The sequence below is a fragment of the Alligator sinensis genome, unplaced genomic scaffold (assembly GCF_000455745.1).
Source record: "Alligator sinensis unplaced genomic scaffold, ASM45574v1 scaffold755_2, whole genome shotgun sequence".
Taxonomy (NCBI): Eukaryota; Metazoa; Chordata; order Crocodylia; family Alligatoridae; genus Alligator; species Alligator sinensis.
Window position 1 is genome coordinate 858,015 of NW_005841883.1, and position 23,720 is coordinate 881,734.

Consider the following 23,720-nt stretch of genomic DNA (forward strand, 5'->3'; position numbering starts at 1 on the left):
CCACCCGTTCATTCTGTGAACCCAAACCATAGTGTAAGCATTTGTCCCTTCCCAACTGAGCACACTTAGGTTTGCTGCTTTTGCAGTGTCCCAGTTCACAGTCTCACAGAAAATAGCAATGAAAAAGCAGATCAAAGCTTCATGCTGCCCCACGAGAGAGATTTTTGTTTCAAATTTCTAGCCATTTCCTCAGGCCATATACATTATCCGGATGAATACAATTTTCCCCAGAAAGCAGCTAATCTTGCTATGTCTTGGTGGTTTCAAGATTTCTTTTGAAATCACCACTGGATATAAAAGCAAGAGTTACAGTTTTGTTTACACAGTTGCTTTATTGTTCATGAGTTTAGAAACCAGATATAGCATATAAAGTGTTCTAACAAAAACATTTCAATATAATCATGTCCCATAAATTAATCCAACACAGTTGACAGAAAACCGCAAGGGAGCAAAGTGGCTACACAAGGAGCTTCACTGCCTAAAAATCAAGAGGTATGTACAGGCAATGCAAGGAAGGGCTTGTCGCTAGGGAAGTTTACAAAAGAATAGCATGAATATGTATGGAGAAAAAAAAAAACAGGAAAGCAGAGGCAAAAAAATAATTATAACTGCCAAAAGATGTTAAACACAACCAAAGGGGGTTCTACAACCATGTGAAATCTAAGGACAGACCAGGCAAACTGTGGGTCCACTAGCTCAATGAGCAAATGAGCTATTAAGAGAACACGTAGCGCTGGAATTTGCTTGGAATTTGCTCCAATCTTCACCAAATTTTAATATATTACATATAAAAAACGCTTCTGATAATTCAACTAAGATTATCTGGCAGAAGAATACCTGGGTGATAAATTTAGAGCTGGAAAATATCATCACGGCCCCAAAAAAGTGAATTTCACATCTGAAAAGGTTTATAGGAATACTGCAGCCTGAGATTCCTGTGTACTCAAGTCTGTGGCCCCGAGATTTCTTTGCCCAGTTCCTTCAGCCCCCTTGGATGAATTCTACCAGGCCTCCCCAATTTAAATTCTCTAAGAGTTTGTTAAAAGTCTTGTGTGTGGGCACTGGGTAAAGAAGTCTCCAGGCCATGGGCTATAGTATTTGCCAACCCATCGATTACAGGCAAGGTCCCAGAGACTGGGAGAAGGGCTAGCATTGCACCTACCTTTACAAAGGGAAAAAAGAAGCACAGTTAAAGACTGGTGAGCTTGACTTCAATACTCAGGAGGTTACTGGAACAAATTACAAAACTTTCCATTTGTAAATATCTGGAGGATGAGGGGGTGGTTGATGGGATGTGAAGAATGTGATGGATAACACACCTGGACTTTAAGACCGTTGACATACTCCCAACATGACATTTTAGAGAAGTTAGAAAAAATTTTAGAAAGTTAGAGAAACATGGGGTGGATGGGACTACTGGATAGGACTACATTAGGTGGACACATACTTGGCTGAACACCTGCAAACAAGTGGATTGATGTCAGGTCAGCAGATCATTTTGACTGGGGTTCTTCAGGGATCTCGTTTAGATCCAGTGATGTTTAATATTTTTATTTAATTGATAATTATTAACTGATATGTACTTGATGTTCAGTTAATTTAATTACTTGATGTTTTATTGATTTTTCTTTATAAACATGGTACATATTTTCAGTTGTTTGCTCCTTACGCATTCTTTTCTTCTTCATACTGATGATAGCTTTAGTCATACTAAAGTTGTTACTTTAGTTAGCTGGTCTAATAAAAACAGCCTGAATCCATGATGAATTTACACTACTGAAATATTTCTCAAATCTCTTTCCAAGCCTTCTTTTACCAACAAAGCTAAGCTGTTGAACATTGTTGAAAAAACCGCTGCAACTCCAAGCTTACTTGTAAGAAAAGCAATATTCAGGGACAAAGGTCCAATAAAAACAGTTTGAGAGGAGAGATCCCCAACTACTTTTGAACAAATTAAAATTAAACCCCACCTCTGCTCTGGCATGTCAAAAGTCCTCCCAGTACTGCTTACTGGCAGCAGCAGGCAGCTCCTGGCTGCTGTCACTGTGAAAAAAGGAGGCCTCTCTAGGGTTTCTGCAAAAGCTATCTGTGGTGAGAGGAAGAAAGAATTCCTTTGACAAGGGAAACAGAATAAAAACAAATTGTTCTCCTTTTGCTGTAGTCTGCAGCCGAATGTGCATACACCCGAAATTGCTACAGAGAGTAATGGTTTTGTTGGAGTCATTCTGCAAGCTGACAAATAATCCTCCTGATGCCACGTCCCGTTTACCCACTTGATTTCTTTACCCTTTGTTTGTCTGGCCTAGGTGGCTCTTTTCAGCCTATTTAAGGATGCTAGTTACCACCTAGGAATTAATCCTGCTCCAAAAATATTTAATTACTTAGTTCCCCAATACCTTAAAAAGAATGGCTAAAATGGCATGATGGGAAGCCACTTTTGGAGAAGCTTAAGCTTCCACATCAAATTTATTCTATCATAAGTAAAAGGAGTTTTCCCCCTGACTGATGACACTGCAAATTCACCCTGGGATTTAAAAGTCAAACTGGTTTTATTTGGGTTTACCTATCACAAAGAAACGTTTACTGAACAAAACTATACGCAGTTAAACCTCAGCAGCCCCTTGAAAACTATGGGTTGCACAGCTGTAATTGAGGCTGAATATTGACTCTGCATTTGAAATAGAATTAATTCATTCTTCTGAAGACCCAAGAGACTCCAGTTCTCTCGCGTTATACTGCACTAAAGAACAAGTAGAACCAATGAGTAGAAAGGAAAGTTGTGTTTCCTTACCTAAAACTTAAGCAGAAAGAATGGGGATTTTCTCCACTTCAGTTTCAAGTAGCCCCATTAGCTCTGGGGCTTATGTCCTGATCCAATTAAATCAGACTTTTGCAAAATCCTGTATCAGTAGACACAGACCTATGAGAGCATGCAACACAGTGGAGTCTCCTTTATCCTCCACTGGATTAAAGATTCTCTGAAGTTTTGCTCCAAGTCAGAGGGCACGGCTACTGACGATTCAACAAATATTATTTGGCAGAAGAATACCTGGATGATAATTTAAAGCTGGGAAATATCATCACAGCCCCAAAAAGTGAATCTTGCATCTGGAAAGGTTTAGAGGAAATCCTTGGGATTTACTGTTCCTGTCAAATACATTAACAAATGTGAAAGCTTCACCCAGCAGAAAAGCACTGTAACACTAACAATGCTGGAAAGGACAAAATCTGAGTGAATGTTGAGCACCCTCCATTGCTGCCCGGAGAATTAAACAGAGAGCAAATGGTAAAAAAAAACCAGCAATCAACCTGATCAGAAAATGAAAACAGTTATTGAAGTGGCCTGTACTTTTTCTGACCTGATGGAAAACGTGCCATCCACTCGCACAGAAACCAGTACAGTGGAGGTTTCTAACCGTCGAAGACAAACTGATCCACTGCTCCACATCAGACCCTCTCAGTTACCAGCCGTCTCACTACTGACACTCTACTGCAGGGGTTGACAACTTCTTTATGCTGTGGGCCACTGACCAAAATCAGGTCAGAGTCAGGCTGGGGCATGGCACTAGGACCTAGCTGCCATGCCACCTTTTTTCCCCTAGCAGCTACACAGGGAAAGTTCCTGCTGCTGCTACTTTTCCCTGCGGTGGCAAGAGGAGAGCATCTGCAGCCGGCTCTTTTCCGCTCATGGTACCTGCGGGGTCAGCAGGAGTCACTTTTCCCTGCTACCCCACAAGCCTCCCTGCGGTTTCAGCAGCAGTCACTTTTCCCTGCTACCACACAAGCTGCAGACACTCTTGCGTGCTCTGGTGGGGAAAAATGTTGACTACGGGCCACTTTCCCTGTGAAGCCACTGGGAAAAGCAGCAGCTGCAATGTTTGGATTCATACCTGACGTGCGCTTTCCATTAAGACATTCTTACTGCCATTTTTTGAGACGTTCTCCTGCCTCCACTGGTTGTAGCATGTCTTTAAAACACGGCAAAAACAAAGACCTGGGGACGGGGAGGCACTTTTTTAATTTTGTCCAACAAATTTCCATTTAAGTCAAGCAGAGAGAAAAATGTTGGGAAAACTACAGCTCATCTCATGAGCTAAACTTGAGAGAAGGCCAAAATAACTGATCATGGATGTTTTAATCTGAAGCCAAGCCCCCAGTGCCATCACAGGAGCAGCACACACTGCAGCAGGAACAAGACAGCAGATGTCCTTCAAACAGCATAGGGACACGGGGAAACTCTTTCACAGTTAGCAGGACCCAGGATAGTTCATTTTCTTGTTGTTCTAACTGCTTAAATCTGTCCTTATCGCTGGAGGCCTGAGCAGCCAAGGCCAAAAAGGTCCAAGGATCCAAACAAAAAGGGGCAGGAAAATCAGAGTAGCATAATGCAACAGAAGACATTCAATGTGCAAAAGGCTTGTCCTACACGGATTAAACTATATTAATACTACTACAGTCACAGCTATTTCCATAGCCTCATTCCCAACTGCCACCTCCCATTGGTCCCATGTTTACTCCTTTGCCCCTATTAAAAATGGAAGCAAAGTATTCATCTCAATTTGGTATCATGCCAATATTACCTTTAATACTCATCCTATCCTCACCACCTAAATGTAACTATTTCTTTTCATTGTTCTTTTTTATTTTGCTGAAAAACCTTTTCTAATTGTATTTCATTTCCTCTGTAAGGTTTAACACAACATGCCTTTTAACAGTTCTTACTTTCTCCCCTATACTTCCTGACCCCTATGACTTTCTATGCTGATCAATTCTTTTTCTCCATTCCTTGAAGGCTCTTTGCTTGCTTCAAATACGTCTTCCTTTTGTTTTCCCCTTGCCCCAGGACAGAATTTCCAGATAAGTTTTTCACCTTATAGAAATTCCAAATTTCCTCCACTTTCAAATCTTTAAGTCTTCATTCTAGCATGTATTCTTCAATACCTGTGTTCCAGTCAGACTTATATTCCACGTTGGCCTTGTTATCCTTATGCCTCTGGTTTCACTTCCTGTTCTACTAGTTCTACTTTTGCTTTATCCTCCAGCCTCCTTGCATTAGGGCACAAACATTTTGAGTCTCGTGAATCGTATAAAATTTCCTAGATGATTTGACAATTGTATCACCTACCCAAGTAACGTTCTCATCAGTATTAGTTTCTCTCTCCTCTCTGTCAGTCCTTTTACCTATGAGTATTCCTTTATCATAACAAAATACTGGAGGGGTCAACTGCCCAGCAAGAAAAAAAAAATCACTGATCATGATTCTCACTCTTTACACAATGGTCAGGAAGTAAGGTCTTTATGTAATAGTAGAGAAACAATACAACATTTCTTATCATTCTGACCAAGCAACAGATTACTGAAAGGTTCTCATTTACACGACTACACGAATTCTTAAGTTTTGCATAATAAGACACCACCAAGTCTGGTACCCTTAAACCTACCCTTTTCTAAGTAGGTCCTTGGTGCCCAAGGAGGATCTTCTTCGGCATAGGGATCACTGTACTCCACCACAGCTGCCTCCTCCTCTTCATAATCTTCTGGAGGTGGCGGGGGAGGTGGGGATTCATCAAAGACTGGCTCATCTACAGGTGGAGGAGGAGGAGGGGTATCTGAAACTAAAAATAAGCAACAAGATCAGCATGGCAATTCTCCGGAGGTATGCAAGCAGGTTAAAACAGAAATCCCTCTCTCAAAGGATCCCCAGGTAGTTGCACTGAAATCTATAACCGGAATTCAGAGACATGCTAAAATAGACAGATGAGAGGAAGAAAGACCAGATTCTCCTGACACAATAGGTTTACTCTCTCTCCTTCCTGGTATACCTGAAATTGCTAAAAACAGAGACAATAGGGAAGTCAAAATTCTGGCTACATACACCTGGATTTATTTATTTATTTATTTATTTTCACATACAAAGCAGAAGCCTCGCACAATAGCCAATCAGAACAAAGGAAGATGCAAACTTACTATTTTCTTGGACTCTGGCCACAAATCCCATTAGTGGTAACTGTGGAGTTACCTGTAGGATGGAGGGGGGAGGAGGAGCAAGAGATGCTGCAGCAGAGAGTAAGAAAAGAAAAAGTATTGTATTAGAAAAAAAACAGCAAACAAGAAAGCAGACATCATTGTTCAGACCCTACAGCAGCCTGCCAAAGGAGATGTGAATAAAAATGACAACAAAAGTAGTATAGGCTTCAAAGGGTCTTTTAACAAAAACTTCAAGAACGTAACTGGAACTGGCTACCATAATATCTCACTCAGCTCTCATGAAACCTTTCCACCTTAGTTTTTTTTCTACAGTGGTAGAAAAAAGTCTATGTACTTGTTGGCTCTAACCTTACAGCAAGCTCCTTTAATGTATAGCTTCATATGACCCTGCTACAGTAATGCTTCAAAAAACCAGCATATTAAGGTATGAGATACGTGCAGAAAAATGACAGGATGATTCTCTTGCTACTCTTAGCATAAAATATATACATGTATTTCCAAGCAGAAAGGAAAAGCATACATTTTCAATCCCAGTACAGTTTACTTATCTTTCTGGACAATATTTAGATTTCAGGCAACATGCATGTGGTATAACAAATTATACTTCCATCTACTCAACTGCAAATTCACATATTTGAGAATTTGCTTGCATCATTTCTGACAGACAACTAAGATGTTTACACTTCATATCTCAATGCAAAATTAGCCCCAACTCCATCTCCCCCTAACTGCAGTATCAGCACTGATTTTAGTGTATATATACACCTTAAGACTAGTTCTGGCACATGCCCAGGCTTCTTTTTGTATATTTTTCATTTAAAGTGTTTAAATTTGACAGTAAACATGGACAGAATGTGCAATGTTTGGGCAATTATTATTCAAATTCAATCTGTGGTAGTATTGCTTTGTAATTATTTCCCTGGGGAAAAAAGCTTTGCCTACAATTTATTCCGTCTGAACATCCTTTTTCAAGTGATATGGGAAAGTTATTAAGGCTGAGATTTTCAAACGAGGCTAAAGAATTTTGCTGTCCAACTCCATATGAATTCAAAACTTTATGCTGTTTCAGGTCCACTTGTAAGGCTGTTCACAAATCCATCCATTCTGCAGACTGCTGTCTAGAACAGGGTTTCTCAACCGGTGGGACGCATCCTACTCCAGTCACAATGGCAAAACTGGAAGTGCCACAGCAGGACTTAGTTTTGCTTTTGCGCACTTCGATCAGCCACTGTGGGTCCCCCTCCTCCCCCACTTCAACTGGCCTCTGCAGGACCCCTCCTACTCACCAACCGGTGAGACCAGGATTTTTTGACCTTACATAGGTGGGACATAAGATGCAAAAGGCTGAGAACCGCTGGGCAAATTCTCTAATTTAACACACACACTAGACAGAAAACCCTGCAAATTCTCCAATTAAACCCCCCAAAATCCATATTTTTACATAATTAAAATGAAACGCACTATATACATAGCTATCAGTTGAACACACTGCTTTATGGAAGCCTACCATTGCCTAAATCACTATCATAAAATACATTCTAAACACCTATAAATTTTGGCATTTGATTTGGGGGGTTTTGTCATAGAAAAATCAGAGCCCACCCCTCCCCCTGCCCCTTCTGCTTACCAGGATGTAGATCCAGTGGCAGCTGCCCCCACTCATACTGTTTTGTGGGGCTGATCAGCCCTGATATGCTGGTGGGCCATGCCATTACCCCTCACTCCCCAACAGCAGCCCCCTGGCCCTGCTGGGGCCCCCCGCTGCCAGGGCTACAGGGCCAGGAACCCGGGTCCGCAGGCCCCTGCCCACACCCCCAGCAGCACCTGAGCCCTAGCTGCCACCCATAGAAGATGGCAGCTGCTGAGGTGGAGCGGAGCCTGAAGCTCCAGCCCTGCCCATCTCCCTCCCTCACTATGGGGTCCTCAGTTCCCACCCCCACCCTCCCCCGTGCCAGATTTACTTACAGGAGCTGCTCTGCAGGCTGCCTGGCAGCCATGTGCATGTACACATGTACATGGAGCCCCCTGCCTGACTACCGCCCTCTCGCTCCCCCCAGCCCCTTGCAAGCTGGAACTCTGCAAGGAGAAACCCACCATTTCCTACTTTTTCTCCTTAAAATGAGAACATCCATGTTTTACCATGGCAAACGAAAAGCCCGGATCCCTGGTTACGTCAAACTCAATCTCCATAACTAAAATTCTCCAGAATGGTACAACTGCTGCTGGAAAACCAATGTGATGGAAGGTATTTGCTAGGTTCAGAAAGTTTCCATCAGCCAAAAAGACCTTAGGATTAGGGCAAGGGTGGCACAAATATTAGTTCAAGTTAAGACACCTGTCTGCTTTCTAATCCAGTCAAGCTGGGATCATAAGAAACCTAAATGAGGCTGGATGTAAAGGAACATCAGCACAAGCCTTGAGCTGCCTGTGTAGCACACAGACTGCCTGCATGCAGAGGCTTCAGAGTTCTCCTGGGAGGGACTCCTGTGTCAAAGCTTGGAACCGAGTAGCAAGGAAAGCTCTAGGCACAGGACAACCAAACAGCACAGGACTTGTCATCGGTGCTGAGAAAGACTGTTGGCACCAAAACCTGATTTTTTTTTCCAGCACTGGCAAATGTCACCAGGTCTATGACAGAGTCTCAGTCTTCAGCAAAGGCTGATGCCAAAATATTTCATACAAATCTCCCTTGGTACTTAAGAGCCAATGGAGGAAGATGACAAGTTGACAGTGAGTCCTTTCCCCACCATTCAGGGAAGAAAAGGACTATGGTGCTATTAATACCATGTTCTTCCTGTTTTTTCTGAATTACATTATCCAGGCACTAATGTTTTCTTGGACTCCCAATACTGCAGCAGATGACTCTGTGCTGACACGTACTTCCACTTTCAATAGAGGCATCAGTGCTGTTCTGCCAACACTAAAGCCAATGCTTTTCTAGAAGATTCTGCTACTGCACTGAACCCAGGAGCAACGATCCAGACAGGCAGTTCTCAAAGAAGAATCTGCAATTTTCAGTGGATCCCTAAAGTTTTTAACGCAATTATTCTGCAGAACCCAGTTTTAGGCACATTTATATAAGTTCAAATGCACCTATGCTTATTTGTGTGTACACACACACACACACACACACACACACACACAGAAAGATCTCCTAATCACTCTGGGTAAAAGCCTATATTCAAATGGGAAGGTTATGCTTAAAACATATAAACTCCGTGGAAAAAAACAGCATGAATATCCAATACAAAACACCCACACACCCCTGGAAAGAAAGTAGTGCCTGCTTTAGTGCCAAAAATCCTGCATAAGCAAGGTGAAATTAACCTATTTTGATACTCCTATTTCTTCTCCACAAGCCCCTAGGGCCCTTCCTTCTGCACGAGCTTCTTCAAGCTCCCTCTCTTCAATAGATCCAGCCAAGAACTATGATCCTCTCTCCTGCCAAAGCTCCTCTTTGGTCATATGCCACCCTCAACAATATTAACTTAATGTATTCAACTTTGAGGTCCTCCTTCCTGGGGTCCAGCTCCAAAGACCATGCTTTATTCCATCTGAATACAACTAAAGTTCCACATTTTGCCTGGGACACTGATATAAAAACAACCTCTTGCTTGCAGCTCTTTATTTACATGCCAAATGTCCCTACCATGGAAGTCATTTTATTCATGCCTTAGAGGTCAAGTGAATAATCACTTTAATCATTACTTTCTTCTTGCGTAAACAGCCTGAATTATAGTTACATAACTTATTCACAGAATATTTGGCATCTTCTGTGATCATCTGTTGGGCAACACAACAAAGGGCCATTCTCTTATTAAAAACAGAAATATAGAGCAACACTATTCTGGTTATGCTGAAAATCCTCTTTACCTCAAAGGTAATCTGTAAGGCATCTTATTTTAGTTCAATCTATTTCCTACATAGCTACTCTTCCCCTCTGCCTCTACCCTCCTCATTCTTCAATAGTGCATATAATGTACATTACAGATATCACCTAGTATGAAGTTTAGTCATGCATTCTCACCCCCACCCACCAGTTCCTTGTCCTAGACAAAAAATAATGTCTCTTTGGAGGCTAGCTAGCAGCTGAAGATGTAATATGTTTGTGTCTGATCGACCCCCCAGATCAGATGCTAGAACTGTTTAATTCCAAGTTCAGTTTTACAATGAAGACCAATACAAAAACAATCCAGCACTTGCATGTAAACATTCTAAGTATCAATAAGAATATCTGCAAACCAATAAGTTTTAAACATTCCTACAGTATCTTTCTGTACCTTCTGCCTAAAAGAAATCTTCCTTTCTCCACTGTTGTTGCTTGCACTAGATCCCTCTCTGATCAAAACATGGGAAACAGCTGTGTTTATATGAATGGCTATAACCTTTCATATACAGATACAGGGCCCCTTTACATATGCAGGTAAAAGTGCAATGCAATCCAATACACGATCCACTCAACCGTGATTCCTGCCATGCCACACATGTATAGCAAGAGGCGTGATTGTGGGATCGTACACTAGATCCCATCATGCCTTACTACCAGTGCAGGGGCAGCCCGAAACTGGGCTCCCCCTGCACTGGCAAGAAGCAAGCTTCCATGGCCAGGAAGCTTCCTTCGTTTGAGGGGCTCCAAGTCATGGGGATGTCCCACACTCCCCTAGGGTGGGGAACCATGGCTGCTGTGATCCCCCATGCCTAAGGTTTCACACACCCCTGAGGCTAGGGGGTTGCAGGAGCCACAATCCCCCAGCCCTGGGGTCTTGCGCACTCCCAAGGCAGCCACATCCCCCAGCTGCCAGGACCAAGAGCCCCCCTCAGTTGCAGGACTCCTAGCCCTGGCTGGGCATGGTGCACCCCTGTGGTCTGCAGCCTTGTCAGCTGACAGGGGCTCCCAGGTGCAAGGAAGGTCATACTACAAGAGCAAATTAAAGCTTGACAGCAACCAGCTATAAAGTTAGTGCAAATTTTTTAGATCTAATTTTACAGCTGGTTGGAAATTTTTGTGGTGTAATAACTACTTTGCACATGTAGCTTGTATCAAGGTAACGGCAATTAACCAGTTAATTGCATGATACCTATAATGTATAGAAGGGGGTCACAGACCCAAGGCACACAACTCATTGACCTCAAAACCAAAAACATAATGACTCAGTCTACATAAAGACAGATCATCAATTAGAACAGTGGTGCTCAATTTTTTGTCCCTGGGGGCCAGATGAATAGCAGGGGACCCATCTGCAAGCTAGATTGGGTCCTGGCACTGCCCCCTCCTGGCCCCGCATACCTGGATTGGATCCCGGAGGAACTGGCACTCCCCTTGTGCTGGGATTGGGTTCCAAGGACTTGGTGCCACATCCTCATAGCCCCAACCAGGACTGAGCTCCTGGGCCCAGTGCCACCCCCTCACATCCCTCTGTGCATCAGAATTAGGACCTGGGGCCTGGCACCACCGCTGCCCAGCCCTACATGGCAGGATCGAGTGCCATGTGCAGGGCCTGGGGCTCTCTGTATCTAGAGATTTGGCAGCAAGTAAGTGGTGCCACCACTCTCCTAACACCAAATTTCTGAACTCAGAGAGCCCTGTGGGCTGCATGACAGTGCCATGGGCCAGATCTGGCCCATAGGCCAGAGGCTGAGCTCCTCTGAATTAGGCTAACATCATATATGAAAACTGACCTAATGGGGGTTGGAACCCTGCTACATCTAGCCTTCCAAGGCAAAGCCTGCCTCCCAGGAGGACCAATAGTCAGGAGGGAGAAATATATGCAAGGCTTTAGGCTGTAGGAATGGAGAACTAGAATTCTAGTGGCTCATAGGAGAGAAAACACTAATCCTACACCAGGACTGATATAGGATGGGTGAGTCAGGTAAAGATGGAGGCTCACTGGCAGACCTATGTTATAAGGCACAGGTCTGCAACCTATAGCCCATGGGCCAGATCTGGCCCAAAAGAACTCAATCTAGTCTGCAAAGGTCTGTTCTGTTCCACGTTTTATTAACAGTGTGCTGATCCATAGTTGCCACCCCAGACATTATATCCGTTCTACCCAAAAGTAGCTCTAGAATTTTGTAAAGGGGAGCATACCACTTCTCAGACCACGGTCGGGAGATGGCAGAGGGAGGCATGGTTGGAGCCCCTCAGTCCCCGAGAGGCCAGGCAGGGAGCAGGTCAAGGAAGAGGGTGCCTGCCCACCACTGCCATTGTTTCCAACTGAGCTCAGAACTTTATGCAACTGCTCTCCACCGCTGGAGCAGAGCAGGAGTGGTTCTGGGGCTTCCCCAACAGCATAAAGTGTTGTAGAATCAGTACAGCATCAGCCTTCAGAGTCTTGAAGTCTGAGCCAATACTCTGGTGTTTTGAAATGAATATACTACAGTAATTTTCTAACCTGGGTTCTGGTTATAAAAAGGTCCTCCGTTCATCTGGTTCTGAAGGCTCGTCTGTGAAGTGATGGAAGGAGGACGCCTGTATGGCAAGGAGCCACCTATTGTTGGGGGGGTGTGCCGAGATGCAGGTCTGTTCATGCTGTAGAACTGAACAGGGTGACCTGGTTGGAAAGAAAGAATGGGGTTAGGCAAGAGAAAAGGAGGAAAGTCTGGCTTTCTTACACCTGCACCCAGTACTCGCTCCAAGGATTGAGACATTGTTTGGAAAATGTATGCCCAAATCTGAATTGGACAAATACTATTAAACTGCCAGCTCACTTGCCAGAATCAGTACAACTAACAAAAGCAAATACAAGAAAAAGGAAAGGAAAACTAAGTTTTAAAACAATAGTTTCCAGTTAGTGATGTTATATAATGTTTCACCAAAACAAACAAACAAACAAACAAACAAAAACAAACCCCCAAAGCCTACGCGGTCACTGAAGATCTCTTTCATACTGAAATAAAGTCTCACTCACAATTCAAATAAAGATGCTGTGTTCTGAAATCAACCAAATTATTCACAAGGTATCCATTAATCTAACTGAAGATAATATCTAAAAACTACAAAGATGATTAAAGATCCAGCCTTGGCACATTAGCTGCATCTCAGCCACTGCTTTTAGGAAATATGTACTGGATTATTTCTGGAGAATGGAAAGAAATAAAGGTCTTGCAAAAGGTGGAAACCTAATCTTTTTTCTTTAAAAAACACCCATCAAATGAATCGACTCCTTAAAAGCTGCTTCTTCATTCAAACGAATTCTAACACTGCAACACAAAATTTCTATATTAACTAACTGATTCTGATACCTAGTAAGCAGTATATGCTTACCCTGTGTCACAAACCAAAGTTGTGAGTTTTTGTTTGTGTGCGCTTCGGCACTGCTAAATTATGTTCCCGTTAAATTGCAGCTTCTTTTCACGGTGCAGTTTTCTGCTGCAGAGGAGAACTCCGGTGCAACGGAGAATTTTCCCGCCAAATTTGTAGCTTTCTTTGCATGGTGCATTTCTTTTGCATCTCAGAAATGCACGGTGCAAAGGAGTTCCCGCCATTTGTATTTTAATTCGAGCCCCATTATTGGCTTGTGCTGAATTATGCACACGTGGCGGCTAGCAATTGGCTTGCTAGTCGTATAAAGAGCTTGGGTGGTTTCCGCCCAAGTTGGAGAGAAAGCAATTGGAGTCCAAGAAGGAAAGCGTGAAGATCTCTAAGCGCTGTGGATCCTTACGAACCCAACGCATTTCTTAAGAAGGCAACAGAGGTCTAAACAGCCTCTGGCCTCTCCCCGTCGCCGAGCGCAATCCTAGACATATCCCTATCCTATATACTCAAGATCCGAACCCACAGAGCCCTAACAACTCCGGGGCCAGACAGCCGAACCAAACCCACGGAACTTCGACAACTCCATGGGAAAGAAATTGCCGAACCCGCAGAGCCTTAACAACTCCGGGGCCCAAGAACCGAATTTGTCGTAGTCCTCCAACGAGGATTTAAGCGGAGCTGAACCTGGAAACTGTCCAGCCTACACCACGACCATCTTGGGTGTAAGTAAATAATCTTTGAATCAACCACTACGCGTCTGTGACTAATTCTAGCCCATGCGTGCCTTGCCGCCGCACGGTCCCTTCTGACCCCGCGTGCCCAGGCTGCTGGCCACAGCCCGCGTGCGCAAAGACGGGTCCGCATATCGCTCCCGGCTCGCACATGGGGACATGGACGGGATCGGGAGGGGGACCGCACACCCTGAACTACAGCATAGAAATCACTGTTGGAAGGGTAGTGGTTTTTGTGAGTGATATCTTCTCTTGAACCAATCACATGGTTGGGATAGACTTAGACAAGCTTTCAAATGCTATGACCTGAAGAAGAATATGCTGCATTAAGAAGCTTGTCTAAGTCTATCCCAAACATGCAGCTGTTCCAAAAAAGGATATCATCCATGAAAATTCTTGCTTCTCACATTTTGGAAGATTACTAATTAAAGTTGAAAGTCATTGTCGTCTCACCTGACACCATTCATGAACCAAGACAGTTAATTTTCACCTGTATTTACCATATACTTAAGGTTTTGAAGAATAATATTGGTAGTTAACAACAAACTGGATATTTCTTCTGTTTGCAAGTTTTTATCCCCATAACACTATACATAGATCTCTCGGTTATAGAAAGTTCAGGAGAGAACGAGTGGAATGTTTTGTGGTTGGAGAAAGATGCCTCCAGGAGAACAGCTGGAATCAATCAAGACGCCACAGCATCTGATAACAGTCAGAACTGGTTTGGTCAAAATGCTATAAAAGAGGGGACATGAAAAAAAACTAACGTTGTAGACTACCAGTATCTAAGAGTAAATGTCTCCAGTATCCAAGATTAAACACCCAAGAAGTACAAGGTACATTAAACTGTAGAACAGTGACTGACATACTGGATGTTTCCTTTGCTTACATAATGTTCAAGTAACAGACTTCTTATATTTATAAAAAATAGAATATGTTTTGTTTCACAAATTATGCAAATTTTCACCCTTATGTCTTTTCTACAGAGCTTCTGTGGTGGGTCTCCCCATCTCCGGAAAGAGGAAGGAGGCGGCAGTCAGTGGGTTTGTTTTCTCCGAGCTGGATAATACAACATTGGTAAACAATGTAACTAGTATCCTTATATATTCCATTTCAGGGGAACTGAGTGAGTACTTGGCTGATATTTTTATTTTGAACTAAGATTTGAATGATGATCAGGTAAATAGAATTTCTTTTATAGAACTTTACAGGGATTTATAGTTATTCACTTCCATTCAATTCTGGCTATTTTTGTCATAAAACAAGAAAGCAGCAGGGATTAAGACTTACAGTGTTGTTATTTTTATTTACACATACATGCGCACATATATATCCCACCCCCAAAATCTGAAGGTCAGTTCAGCTGCTGGCTGATCAATCTTATTTGCTGAATGTACAGGTACTTCAGACATTAGGATGATTTGTTGGCACTTAGATATGTCATAGCTTAAAGGCTTCCAGGATCATGATAAGAATTCTATTACAGATTAGGATATAGTGATAAATACTGAACTTAACCCTTTAACTAAACACTAAAAGAACATGTTCTGGTCCTTTATATAATTCCTAAATAAGCATATCATAGACCAATGTTATTAAACACCAAAAATAACATGTGGCCCTCTGAAATCACTACAGTCAATGACTGCAAACAACAGGTATATAGTATTTGACGTACTGAAAATAAATCTTTATACCCCAATGCAGCATCCAATTAAAAAAATACCACGTGCTACAACTCAGCAAGTTAGAAAATGAAAAATGCAGGGCGCCTTTTTAAACATTAAGAAAGCTAGCAGGAGTTCATTCTGTATAAAAAACACCTATTGAACAAGTGCTTGGATAGAAATCCACTCACCGATTTGTGTATTGAAGTTTCTATTTCAGTAGTTATAATTATGACTTTTAACAACTAACGGAAAGCAGAATTTCTGGCCCATGACAAAGTCGCATACAACCCAAGTCATTAGATGCACCATTTCCATTCCAATATTGGAAGAGGAACAAAAAAGAAGCCTAAAAGAATTGTTGCTTTCTTCCTACACAGATGTTCCTCTGGGAGCTTGCATTATCCTAACTTCCACAAACATAGTATGTTATAATACACCATACAATCGACTGTGAAGGTACTTTGAAAAGCTTCAGATTGTGATCACACCTTGGCTCATCTGCCCATACAATGGAGGGGGGACTCACCTGCAGAAGGAGCGGAAGAAACAGCAGGGGGAGTTGGAGAGGTGAAGCCATCAGCAAGGGGCTGGGCTCCTGCAGCAGCAGCAGCATCTGGGGCAGCAGAGGAGGGGGCAGTAGCAGGAGGGGCAGGGGCAGGTGCAGAGGTAGCAGGAAGGGGAGAAGTGCCAGCTGAGCCAGCAGGGGCTACGTGAAGAGAGGAGGAAGAGGTGAAGTTAATAAGGAGATCAGGTTAGCAAGGATTAGAAAAGCTTCCCAACCATTCAGCGTTAGCTATTCAGCCAATGTGTAACGTATTAGAAAGTGCGAGGGGATGAGAGAAAAATGAAGTCTTTGTTAAAGAAAGGATCATTCCTACATATGCTGCAAATAAGGGTACTTGGGTTAAGCAAGCTTACTGTTGGATTTTAAGACCATAGATAGCTATTTATTGGACTCCTTACTGCAAGTCACTATTTTTCATAGATGGTGCGCCTCACTATACTGCAACCTGCAGCATGGCACTTCACCTTTTGAACAAAATCAAGTTTCCTAGCAGAGGGGAAACAAAGATTCATATGGCAATTTTGGCACAAAAAATTAAGATTTTTCAGAACACAATTTAGCCAAGTACATTTTTTCTATTCATTTCACGGAGGGGACTACAGAAGGCACTACAGATAATGCTCACCAGACTGCATGAGTGGAAGAGGGAGTATACATACAAGCTTTCCACGAAAATCATCTGTTTTTCATGAGTATACCGAAGGCTTACTACTGTATCTGTGTCAATTTTTTAAACAAACATTTAAATGTCTCCATGGACAGACTGCACGTGAGACAACATTATCTGCATAAAGGACTACTTTTTTTTTCCCCGAAACAGTTACCAAGACCTAATCCAGTCACATTTAGAAGCCTAGGCAAAACGTTTTGATGAACCACTGACATAAAATAAATAGGAAGCCATGTACTAGGCACGGGATCCACCATATATTTCCACACAGGGAAATTAGCACTGAAACTTTTTAGAATGTATATGGTCCTGAAAACTGATGCCAAAAATTCTCTTCATGCTTGCAAGATACCTAGCGTCAATGGTAAGTAAACTCCAACTTTAGGACAAGAAAGGAATTTGGGATTTCTGTTTACCTGGATAGACACTGGGAGGAGAAGGAGTAGGAACAGCAATAGGAACACCCACACTTCCACTTCCACTGTTCTCTCGACTGCTGCTTCGACTACTTGGGTGGCTCCCTCCACTGCTCCCGCTGCTGCTAAGGAAACCAAAATAACCAAAATATTAATACACCATTCCAGAGGGGGAAAAACATGAACTCCCTACTGGAGAACCTTGCTAATTCACACTAGTGACTGGGAAAACAAAGGACTAAAGAAGCGATTTAACAAAAACCTCTCCCCCCTGCACATCACTTTATGTTGAAGAAATAAGATAATTTTTCCTTTGACACTAGTAAATTTACACAAGTATATCACACTTTGGGAGCCAAGTATAAAAGAATGATGTCACTACAATGATAGTAAATTTCTGCTGAGTGAAGAGAATCCTCGCATTCCATACAGATTATAACAGTATGCAGTCTATGTGCTCTTACCTTAAGTATTATTTGAGGTGTCTTACTCTAATAAAATTTCCAGAATTCAATAAAGTCCATTTTTGTGTTTAGACAGCTACAGCATAAAGCTTATTTTAACTAATATGTCACAAGAATTTTAGCCCTCAGGCAGCATTATACTTCTCTGGCAATTCAAAAGAGTGATCAAATCCTCTAGCAGTCAGTGCCAAAACCACATATTCTATTGTATACAATGACTTTGGTCCATTTCTGGGTTCAATACATTTATCTTCAGACATATGTAGCTGTTATTACAGTTTTTACAGAACTCTTTAGCACTTTTCACCATAAAGTCTCAAAGCTTATTTTTAGGCAAAAAAATGTCACTTACTATGACCCACAAGCAAATGTACCAATTTGTAGTTCTCCAATGGACAGGATTCATTATATATCTACCAAGATGACTGAAAAGATTTAATGGTGTTATGTTACAAGACTGCCCACTAAGACTTCATTTTTTCAACTAATAAATTTTAATAGTACATTAAAAACTCTGCTAAAATTAAAATCATGTGGCAGCAAATGAACAAAGAATATTGTGATGCAATTTTCCTGATTTAACAGTGTCCACTTGCCAATATGTAAGGGTTTCCCAGTCACCAGCATGAATCTGCAAGGTTCTCTTGTAGGGTACCAATTTGGTTTTGCTTAGTTTTTAGTACTGGTACATCTTGTACAGATTACCATATAATGCTAACCACATTTTGTGCAGGAGTAGACTGAATACCTGTATGTGCGATTCCTCTGATTCACAGAAGCTGTTCTAACAGGGCTTTGTTGCGAGGGAGCCATATTACGTGTTGGGCTAGGTACATAGTCATTTGGTACCACTGGAGGACGCACTGGCTCCAGTGTGCGATAGGGAGAATGACGCCTACACAAGAAAAAGCATATGTACGGAAGCAAATTCAGACAGAATGCAACACACCCAAAGCTCTTTTACTAGACTAAAGTCAGTTACATAGAACAAAAAAAAATAAGGGACTGAAGAAATTGGTGGGGGGAAGGCTGGGGTTTTTGTTTTTTTACATGCCTGCAATATCCAATTTGAAAGATAATGAGAGAACTGAGGATGGTGTCACAAGCCATTACACACAAACTAAACTGATGTAGTAATCAGAAGGACTGTTGTTGCTCGGGACAATTCTTAAAAGATTCCATCATCTAAAACAGTGGTGCTCAACCTTTTAGCTATGTGGGCCAGATGAGTGGTGCAGAGCTGGCCAGATACTGGATCCAGCCTCAGAGTGACCCTGTGCACCAGCCCCACCACGAACCAATCATCTAGCTTGCAGGGCTACATTATGCAGCCTGCAGAACTTCACATGGGTCTAGAAATTTGGCAGTAGGGAAGTGGTAATTAACACTACCACAACTCCCCTGCTGCTGCCAAATTTCTGGAACCATGGGGAAACATGAGGGTAAGATGACATGGCTCCACAGGCAGGATCTGGCCCTTGGACCAGAGGTTGAGCACCCTTGATCTAAAGGAAAATGCAGATGTCAACTTCATAGGTTTCACTGGAAAGCAAGCATTACGTGTTCATAGCACGTATACCCAACCAGCAGTACAGTATGTCAGTTCTGATATTCCATTAGGTATTCCAAATAAATAGTACAATCCATCAGAACAGCACACAGCTAAGCCTTTACAAGAGAGTTAAAGAGCTAAAATGAAGAAAAACATTCATGAACAGACTTTCTGGTGACTTTCACTGTCTACTTTTATTAACAAGTCACCTTCAATTTAATTTAAGGCATCATCAGTATAACAGAAACTGATTCAAACTTCTCTTTGCTTCAAGTTTCATTTTTGGCTGGCGAGGAAAGAATAAGAGTGACTATTTAGAAATTTCTCTTGCCCTCCTACTCTCCACTAAAATACAGGGTACAGTAAAACACTCACCCAATAGTCCCTTTTCCTGACATTGGTGGGCTGGGTGGTTTCTGGGTAGGAGGCGTAGTACGGGGCAGCCCACCCATCTTCATATTCTGTGTACTAACCTGTGTAAAAGAATAAGAAAATGGCCTTTACTAAGGTTCAACATTTAGACAAGAGAGAAAGATTCCTTTAAGAATTAATTCTTAGAGGCAGGGGAAGGTTGAAACAGAAAAAAAAAAAGAAAAAGAATTGAGTGGCCATGCACTTCATATGCAATTTCTACTCTGCTAGAAGTCAACAGTTGCACTCAAAGGACTCTTCATTGTATAGGGTTTTCAAAGATTTGTATAGAGAGACTGCATTTGCCTTTAGGCCATCAAACAAACATTAAATCACTGGTAGTACTGATATTGTAGCTGATCCAATTAAGATACCCAATTATCAGAGCAACAGAGTTTCTCTCTCCCTCTCTTGTACTCCTTAGACAATAGCAGCTATTTCTGATTACACTACTGAATACTTTCAGTGATTTTTTTAAAAACAGAAAAGTACGGTGTATGTAACAAGCTACAATGTAGTAAGTAAAAGAACTAAAGATCTAGTAAATACTTAATTACTTTTATGCTCAAAGGGTGATGCATTTTTAGCTATTCTCATTCGAATACAAAATTATTTTCAAAGAGAAATCTATATTTTTTTAATGTTTCATATTAATATTTCAAACCAAGTCCGAAAAACTTAAGTCACATATGTACACTAATTTCAGTGAATTTGGCAAAATAATTCTGTAATGTATGAAAGAGGCAAAAGAAATCATGTGATCTTTCTGGCTTTCTTCCCTGGATTATTTTCTTATTTTTAATCTATAAATGGAAGTTATTGATACTTTATATTTCAGTCCTCAGTGTTGATTGATCCAGAAATCATTAATGCAACTACTACTTACAAAATCATAAAAATCTAAACATTCTGCTTGGATGTACAGACAATAAGTGCATGTACCAATAGATCTAATGAGTGAGGTTCTATTAAGTATTTTAAATACTAAAGCTATTTGTTATCACATAAATAGGATCCAGCAATCCAGGTCTAACTGAGGTTAATTGATTTTGCAGGGTTTCTCCCCTCCCCTAAATTATTAAATGCCTTTGATCCCCTTCTTGGAAATACAACATGTTTTATTTCACAAAGAAAAGTCTGTCTCATTTTGACAGTTATCCTTCCCAACAACTAAGTCCCACCCTGACCCACATATATGATTAAGGCCCAGTGATCAAGTTGTTAGTGATGTCCGAAAATATTCTTAAAGGCAAATTACGCCCTTAGAGTTTGAAGCTAAATCACTTCAAAAGTGGAGAAGTGTTTATTTTTGTTGCTGTTTAAGTAATGGTGTGGATTATTAACTAGTGTAAGGATTAATATACTGGAGTATGCTAACACACTGAAAGTTGACTTCTGTTTTCTAATACTTAGAAGATGAAAATCTCAAAGTGTTTGCAGCAGCTAGTGTCAGGATTTTCAGAATTTTTGTCACAAAATTCTCAAATATTCAGATTAGTTTCATTTAGGTTTGCAAATGTACCTTGCAAAGAATTTATGCAAACATCTTGCAACCAGTTTTATAAAGTCCTTTAAGCCAACTTTAAGCAACACGAATCTAAAGTTACTTCAAGTGAGGGTCTATATAAGCACTGAATTACATCAACTTGAATGAGCGAGGGAAAGTGTATGATGGAAAGAAAGTGCATTTTATTCTATACACGGAACATTGAAAAACAGCCCAAAAACTGGATTTTTTTTTAAAGTTGCAGTATCTCCAGCACCTAGTCTTTTTGTGTCAAAGACATCAATATTATACACTTACCTGTTTAACTCTTCTAAAACAAATATTCTTTATTAACTTTCAACCCCATGTCACTTCCAAGGCAGCAACTTCAAGCAGACCATTAAACCCTATGGGATGAATCCTCAAAAGCCTCCAGATGGGATCTGAGGTAGATACCAGTATGAGTGCCCTTTAAAGTCCAACCTAGATGTTTCAACTTCTGTCCTACAGGTTCATTAATAAAAAGGGACAGATGGGTGTAATGTTTCATAACAACTACTTATTGATTTACAGTTAGGTTCAGCCTTAAACACACCTTTCAACGCTTCTTTCAACTTTGAAGAAAGTTCATAAAATCATTTTTAAAATTACATTATTTGTATTACACCACCTAGAAAATATTACATTTCCATTATGCTTCTGGCTGCACACAGATGCAGAAAATACCCTCAAAAGTCTGCTGTTCATCCATCGTCAGTGGTGAACAAAGAGAAAAAACTGGGAGTACATGATGAACGAAGTAACCAAATAAGTTCAGCAGAAAATTGCTACTTAGCTAATCACTGCAAATAAGTTATCAGCATCACTAATGAAGATCCTTTATGTAAGACGGACAAGAAAGCTTTAGAAAAATGTGACTAAAGATAATACAAGGTTTTCTTTATTAATGACTAAGAAAGAGGGGCAGACAAAGGAGACATTCTCAACCAACACTAAAAATGAAAGACGGAAGTGCACCATTGCCAAATTAAATTTAGACTCTCCATGTGACAACTTTGAAGTTGTAATGTTGAAAGAAAAGGCAATCAAAGTTTATACAGCTGTCATATTTTACCAATCTGAAAGGGATGACTGATTTCATCTGAGCTAGTACTAGTTACATGGCCCTGTTAGAACTGCCTCCACTTTGACTTAAGGCCGAATAATCAAGAAAAATATAAAACTATTTCAACAATTCTGATCAACATGGACTGACCTTTGTCATCGCTGGAACAACACCATATAAAAGATATTGAAAAAGATTTCACATAACAAGAAATAAAGAGATGCAGAAAGGAAAGATACATTGGGAAATTGCATTAGTTACTACTTTAGCCAAGATGAAGCCAGATTTCTTTTTCCAGGAAAGACATTACTTTCAAGTCCCTACTCCTCATCTCTGCAAAAATGTCTGGTATCACAAACAGAAAATATTCATTTGTCAATACTATGAAAGTATTTACACATCAGATGCCAGCTCAGTTTTGAGTGTCCTTTTTGAGCGTCACACAGTTTCCTACACAAGTCCTCAACTCTGACACAGTAAGGGAATTAGAGTTAATCTAAAATTAATATCTTACTAATAAGAAAATGGAGGGTCACTCAAAACCGCAGAGACCTTTTTTTTTTTTTTTAAACACCTGTGTCCAATACATTTAATTTCCAGAGTAACTATATTTTCTAAGGGTTTAATTCTATCACCCAATTAAGTGTCTCCCAAGGAGAAGTATACTATTGTTACCACAGAACATTTTCACAGATCCAGCTCAAGGGATGTGTCTGTGGGTCATTTGCTGGTTTCTATGGCTGGACTTGGCAGTGTCTGTAGTTGGTTCCCTGTTTATAGTTTGACTGTCTGGCTGGGGGCTATATGGAATTAGTTGAACAGCAGCTTTGCAGCTAAGGGTAGAAGGGAGGCTTTCTGCTTTTGTTCAACAACTGCCAGTTAAGTACTAAACCTACAAGGGGGACCAGGACTCACAGACAAAAGGCTCTAAAACCCAGGTAGACAGTAGCCAAGAGAAGACACACTGGCCTCCCTGGATCAAGTTAATTTAAGGTGCCACCCTGCCCCTCTGCTTAACAGAACAGTAAACAGAGGAGCCTCTGTAGGACAGAGGTGGTAAGAAAAGGGATTTTTTTCCTTAATTCAAGGTAGAGATAAAAAGGTAACTGTTATGGTGACTGAGGTAGCAATGAAAAAGATCCAAAGAACTGCAAAAACAAAAATACAATGGGAAGCAGCAGCTGTACAACATGCATTCCCCTTAACGGGGTACATAACAAAAGCCCTTTGGGTTTGTTTGTTGGGGGGTGGCAGGGTTGCACTGCCTGACAGAATTTAGGGAGGAAAAGATTTGAGGACAATAGATACAGTAGGAGAAAACAGTGGAGCTCAAATAGTTTTGAGGGCAAGAAGGAGGAGAGGGGAAGAAAGGCTACACTGACAACTCAAGATTTGCAGACCCTGCTG

General features: G+C 41.3%; 2 protein-coding genes across 2 annotated transcripts in view; one reads left to right on the top strand and one right to left on the bottom strand.

Annotated features, from left to right (window-relative positions):
• RAPH1 (Ras association (RalGDS/AF-6) and pleckstrin homology domains 1) overlaps positions 1 to 15,283 on the top strand; it is a 189,043-nt gene extending 173,760 nt beyond the window's left edge. The window contains exon 16 of the mRNA XM_014516900.2: positions 14,961 to 15,283. Coding sequence (XP_014372386.2) covers positions 14,961 to 15,041 — 81 coding nt within the window. The 3' untranslated portion in view covers positions 15,042 to 15,283. The remainder of the gene's footprint in view (positions 1 to 14,960) is intronic.
• Positions 15,284 to 16,189: 906 nt separating this feature from the next.
• The window catches only part of ABI2 (abl interactor 2), a 38,776-nt gene continuing 31,245 nt past the window's right edge, over positions 16,190 to 23,720 (bottom strand). The window contains exons 4-7 of the mRNA XM_025196661.1: positions 19,687 to 19,784; positions 18,508 to 18,654; positions 17,296 to 17,420; positions 16,190 to 16,437 (exon numbers count right to left, since the gene is read on the bottom strand). Coding sequence (XP_025052446.1) covers positions 16,397 to 16,437; positions 17,296 to 17,420; positions 18,508 to 18,654; positions 19,687 to 19,784 — 411 coding nt within the window. The 3' untranslated portion in view covers positions 16,190 to 16,396. The remainder of the gene's footprint in view (positions 16,438 to 17,295; positions 17,421 to 18,507; positions 18,655 to 19,686; positions 19,785 to 23,720) is intronic.